The 6,569-nt window shown below is 34.4% G+C and overlaps 1 protein-coding gene across 1 annotated transcript; it reads right to left on the reverse strand.

Moving 5' to 3' along the window:
- Positions 1-5,448: 5,448 nt before the first annotated feature.
- On the reverse strand, positions 5,449-6,180 carry LOC107824784 (uncharacterized). The gene has a single exon (XM_016651591.1). The coding sequence runs from the start codon at positions 6,178-6,180 to the stop codon at positions 5,449-5,451; it is 732 nt and encodes a 243-aa protein (XP_016507077.1).
- Positions 6,181-6,569: the final 389 nt, after the last annotated feature.

Genomic DNA, 6,569 nt, shown 5'->3' on the forward strand with positions numbered 1-6,569 from the left:
ACAAAAACGTATACTACACCATTTTATATTTTAAAACTTATCTAGAAATATTAAGAGCAATTATTCTGATACATGCATTCAGAAACTTTTCATTTTCCAAAGGAAAAACTTATGAAATTCTTACATGTATGTTATGTATATCCTTTCTTCCAGTTTGGCCTTTTATAATTGCTATTGTCACCTTCTCCCACTCTCCTTTAGACCTTTATGTTTTCTCCAACGTGATTTTTGAGAGATTCTAACTAATTTTTTGATGTTCTTCTTGGTTTATAGGTATAGCTGTTGCACAAAACTTTTATGTGGATTGTCCATTATCTAGAGTACAATCATAGAAAATATAAACCAAAGTTGTTCAAATATCAAGAGTAAGTATTGAATCTTGATAGAGGCATAAAATGATTTAGTCTTTTTTTCTTTTGTTTATTTTCCGTTACATCTACTATTTTCTTTCGTTTTTCCCTCCCAAATGTTCTCTTTGTTTCCTTTTTCCTGTTTAGTATGGAAGACACTATATATGTGAAAATATTCTCTTGATAAGATTATTTTTTGTAGTTGGTCATCTTGAATTATAGAAAATATGAGGTTAATTATGAAATATTGCTTTCCGTACTAACATTATTCTTTTAGATCTTCGCAGGTAAATTTAGATCTTCTTTGTTAATACACTTTTTATAAGTGTCTTCCTTATTTTATATCTGCTCTTCTTATTAAATATATTTTCGTATCTATATCCACAAAATTCGATATTGTTGACTAATGCATATTTAGTCTTGGGAATGATTCTTACTATATATTTTCAGTAGAAAGTATTTATCTCTTTGTTAATTTTTTTCCTACTATTGTAGCCATAACCCGATGGCATTAATTGGAGGTAAAATAAAAAATCACAAAGAAGTGAATTTTCTAACTGTAATGACCCAACCAGTCATTTTAACTTTTAGAACCCCGTTTCCTAAAATAAAACTTCTTGTAGGTGCTTGTAATGATTTATGACTTGCGGGGATAGTTGGTTCGGGATTTGAAAGTGTTTGGGGTGAAACCAGAACACTTGGTTCCTTAAGTTGGCCTTAAAGTGCTAAGTTTGACTTCGGTCAACATTTTTATGAAAATGACCCCGGAATAAAATTTTGATGATTAGCTCCGTATGATGATTTTGGACTTAGGAGCGTGTTCGAAATTTTATTTGGAAGTCCGTAGTTAAATTAGGCTTGAAATGGCTAAAAACAAGAATTTAAGTTTGGAAGTTTGACCGATGAGTTGACTTTTTGATACCGGAGTCGGAATCCAGTTTCAAAAATTTTTATAGCTCTGTTATATAATTTATGACTTGTGTGTAAAATTTGAGGTCAATCGGAGTTGATTTGATAGATTCCGACATTAAATGTAGAAGTTAAAAACTCTTAGTTTCATTAAGCTTGAATTGGGGGTATGATTCATGGTTTTAGCGTTGTTTGATGTGATTTAGAGGTTCGACTAAGTTCGTATGATATTTTAGGACTTGTTGGTATATTTGGTTGAGGTCCCGAGGGCCTCGGGTGAGTTTCGGATGGTTAACGGATCAAAAGTTGGACTTAAAAAGCTGCTGCAATTTTCTTTTCTGCTGCATATTTTGGGCTGTGATCGAGCCTCAGATCGAGCCCCAGATCGAACCCAGATATCGAGCCCACGATCGAGGCCTGAGTCGAAGCCAGGGACGCGGCTCAGTATCGAAGCCTCGATCGAAGGCAAGGCTCGAGAGCATGATCGAAGGTAAGGCTCGGGGGCTAGGATCGAGACCCATGCTCGATGCCCTGATCGAAGGCTCAAGCTCGATGCCATGATTGAGGCTATGATCGAAGGTCCAACCTCGATGCCCTGATCGAGGCCATGACCGAGGTCCAGGCTCGAGCCTGTGATCGAAGACCCGATCGAGGCCCAGTTCGAGGACCAGTTCCGAAGGCTGCTGGGCAGTTTTATAAAAAGAGGGCATTCGTCCCATTTGCCATTTTTGATGAACTTGAGCTTGAACAGAGATGACTTTTGGCAGATTTTCAAGGAAAAAATATTAGGGTAAGTGATTCCAACTCGGATTTGGTCTACATATACAAGTATATCATTGTTTTCACAATTTAATTAGTGTTTTGAGATTGAAATTTGGAAAAGTTTAGAAATCTCATAGAAACGAAATTTTGAGATTTCGGTATCGATTCGGAGTCGGATTTGAGTGAAACTGGTATGGTTGGACTCGTAATTGAATGAGTTATCGGATTTCATAACTTTCGCCGGATTCCGAGATGTGGGCCCCGCGGGCGAATTTTTAATTAATTTCGAGATCTTTTCTTAAAAATATAGTATTTTCTTATAGAATTGATTCCTATAATATTTAGTGATTGGATCGAATTATTTTGGCTAGATTCGAGCCAGACGGAGTAGGATAATCGTGGAAAAGGCCTTATAGTGGATTAAATTGGAGCAAGACGAGGTAAGTCTCTTGTCTAATCTTGTGAGGGGAAAATTACCTCATAAGTGATTAAAATTAAATAATTGTTGCTAATTGTGGGGGATTACGTATGCACGAGGTGACGAGAGTCCGTGCGTAGCTACTATTAATGCTAAAGTCAGGGTAGTTTAGGACTCAAAGCATGCCTTACTTGTGTAAATTGTATTCTTTGATTTATTTATATTAATTGATATCTATATGAATATATTATAAATTGTTAGATAAAGATATTAAAGGATGGAAATCTCATAGGCTTGACTGTCTGTTTAAATCAATTAATTATTAAAATAAATTGTTCTCCTCCCAAATTCATCTTATAATGAATATACTCTCCTTCCGGAGGCACATAAGAAAATGTCCTCCTTTCTTGTGGAGCGGACCGAATGCCTCGGCAGGATAGATGCATCTATGGATCGTGCCACACGTCCCTCGGCAGTGTACACGACACTCTGGATCGGGCCGTACGTCCTCGGCAGAAATCGTTTTTAATAATAATAATAATTATACGATACTTTAGTAATTTATTTCAGCTTGTGAAGCTAATTAATAAATTGAAAAATCCTTGGAATTTAATGAATTATTATTCTTGCTTGTTTAAGAATTAATTGTTACTCCTGTAAATGAGATTTAATTGATAGATTGGAATTTATTTGAATTGAAAGAATTTAATTAATATATTGAGAATTGTTACATTTGAAGGAATTTGATTATTTCCGCTGATTAAATAAATTATTGTAAATTCTGTAAATCATGCTGATTTAAATATCCTAGTTTTATTTCAATTATTATTGACCCATAGTGAGTGTCAAGGTCGGCCATCTCGTCTCTACCACTTTGAGATTAGGCTTGATACTTACTGGGTACATGTTGTTTACGTACTCATACTACACTTGCTGTACTTTTTGTGCAGGATCTGAGACAGGTACTAGTGGAGGACCTATCATCACATACCCATGTCATCCCGAGGCATAGTGGTGGGCTGCCTTTCTAAGCCGTTCTGCAGCTACCAGTGTCTCTTCTGATATTTATATTCTGTCTATTTTATTTCAGACAGTATTTGGAGTTTTGTATAATCTACTAGATGCTCATGCACTTTTGACACCGGGTCTTGACACATACACATTGGTAGAAATTAGTATTTTATTATTTTTTTGGAATAAAAGTTTAACCAATGTACGTTTGACTTATTAGTTGGCTTGTCTAGCTGTAGTGTTGGGCGCCATCACGACTTATAGGTGAAATTGGGTCGTGACACTAACTCTCCATCTTGTACCATGCTTAATCTTCTTACTTAAACAATGACTGAAGAGAAGCAAAATGAATTAAGATTAATTGTGATTTCAGTCAAGAACCTGACCGCCTATTCAGGATAAGTAATATTTTCTATATTGTTGTAAAGTGTCTTTTAAATTTCATTAAATTTCTTGATTTTGAACCCTATTTTAGTCGGCACTTTTGTCATCCATCATGAATTCTACAAGCTTGAATTTTCATCAAAATCAATAGCTATCTTCTAGGTAAGTTTTGGCGCGGACTAACAACATATGCAATAACAATGGTATTTGTTTTTCGTGTAGCTATGACAACAAAATGACTTACTCTTACTTTACAAAAGAAGCTTCTCATTGACTTCAGTGTGCTCCATCTAATACCGAAGGTAGAAGAATTATTCATTTCATCAAAATATAATGCACCATTAGCAAGAATATAGTAATGATATTCTATTTGCATTCTTTTTCCTAAAAAAATAAGAATACATGACTTATACACTGAAATTGCAGTGAGGCATTGAGGACGTATATGGGCAGAATTCTTTCTTTATTGAACTAACTAATAGGATCATCATTCATAAAATTTATTTTTTAAAAATTTTTATGTTATGACTCAAATATATTATTTAACAATATTTACATAATCTTTTAAATTATTTACTCATTGATGGGTACACGCGCAATGCCTGTGTCTGGAGACTAGTAGAGCAAAAACACAGTAGTAGGAAGCAAAGGACATCCTGGCAAAATTATTGAAGATATCAACCTGCAACAGAGCAGACATATATCTACAAATTAAAGAATTTTTCATCACACCTAACCATCCCATCCCACCTAGAAAGACCCCATCTCCATATATACCTGCCAGGGGCAGAAGAAGAATAGAAGCTACGAGTTCGACCCCATCCAGTAATTTTGATCCAAATCGTATATTTAGTCAGGATTAATGTGTTAATGGACTTATACGGATTGAGGTGGCATGGAATCAATGGGGTAAGCATGATGAGTTTGTAAAGTTATTAATTTAGAATTCAGTAACTTAGTTAAAAGATTAAGAATTCCGAACTAATAAGCTTCAAATCATATCTCTGCCTCTGATACATATCAAAATCCATTATCCATATATCGGTGGTCCTTGTGTTAATTTGTCTGCACCTCGACAATTCAATCTGGTTCCTATTTCCCATCAATACATGTATTTGATAATTTTGTCCATTAAAAATTAGACGGATAAAAAAATTCACCTAATATTTTATGTCTCCGATGGACATAAAGTCCTATCAAATTAAAATCCATATTTTTACCTATCAGATCATGCGTGGAAAAAAAAAAGAAGACAACCTTTGAACAACCTTGTAAACTTCGTTTGCTCATTGACGGAGGAGGTAAATTGGAAATAATTGAGGAATATAATATTAATATAGCATGAAGTTGATCGTTAAAATTGGACAGCTTCAAAAATATAATAGTACATAAACCCAAACTCTCATACTTAATTACGTGTAAATATGTAACAGATGATTATGGGATATATACTTTGTAAATCAACTAGTTCAAGAGTAAGCACTATTAATTAATTAAATTAACAACCCTTAAACAAAATAACACAAGCATGACAACCCATAAGGCAAATGATCTCAAACTAATCTCTATAAAAAAACTTAATTTCCTAGAAAAATCCACGTTTCTCTCTTCTTATTATGGTTTGATCTCAGTGTCATCCCATAGTATATTAAGATCATCACCTGAAACCAATGCCTCGATATCGTTCCAATTCCAATAACTTTGCATATTTTCCATCATTAGACTACTTGTTCCTGGACCTTGCCATGTAATAGTTGACTCCTCCATAGTACTATCAAGATTTTCCATGTAATTATAAATATTTGAAGATTGATCAGCAGATGTGGGAATAGAACATGGAATTTTGTTAAAGGACGACCCTATAGCACTAGAGAAAGAAAGTAGCATATCTTCATCTTGAGGAACACCTGTTTTCGCTATGTTGCTCGGACTCTTTAAAAATACTGTTGGGTCTGTGTCAGATCTTTCAGAAGTAGTGCATCTTTTCAGGGTCTGACACGAGTGCGACAATATTTTTGGAGAATTCAAATGTAGGTTGTTGGTGATTGTATCATGTGGTAGTGAAGATGAAGGGAGATTTAGCTCATGATACAAATTATCAAATACATTTTTCTCTTCATCATCAACAACCACTGGAGAATTACTCTTTTCCCTTGTGATCTTGAGCCGTTTATTTTTCCGGCCGCCGCCAACGGGGACGTTACGAAGAATGCCACCTTCAGTCCAATGCCTTTTACAGCCTTTACAAAAATGGCGAGGCTGTGATTTGTTGTAATTGTTGTAGTAACAAAATTTTGTATTGGTTGATCCACATCTTGGACAATTCAAGGGCTCTGGTTTAGCCATAATATATCTACTAAAACTATAAAAAGAAAATATCAAGAATGATAAGAAGTGAATTCTAGCCTTTAGACCTTGGTGCAAAAAAGATAACATGAACCTGAGGAAAATGAGTGCTATATTTTATCATGCGCTGTGGAGAATATATATGAGGGTAGTCAAGGTCAAGTTATATGAAATTAAATTACATTAATTAAGAAGGCTATGAAAGTGAGCATGTCTTCTCAGATTCTTTCTTTATTTGTGTGTATATATTTGTAGAGGGATTTATCTTATATACACTACGAAATTGTATGTTGTCAATATGTTTTGAGTTTAAATTTTATGCACTAACAATATTAAAAATATTTATGTAATTAGGTCACTTAAATAGATAATTACACAAGTACTAAATC

This window comes from Nicotiana tabacum, chromosome 23 (genome assembly GCF_000715075.1).
Source record: "Nicotiana tabacum cultivar K326 chromosome 23, ASM71507v2, whole genome shotgun sequence".
NCBI lineage: Eukaryota > Viridiplantae > Streptophyta > Magnoliopsida > Solanales > Solanaceae > Nicotiana > Nicotiana tabacum.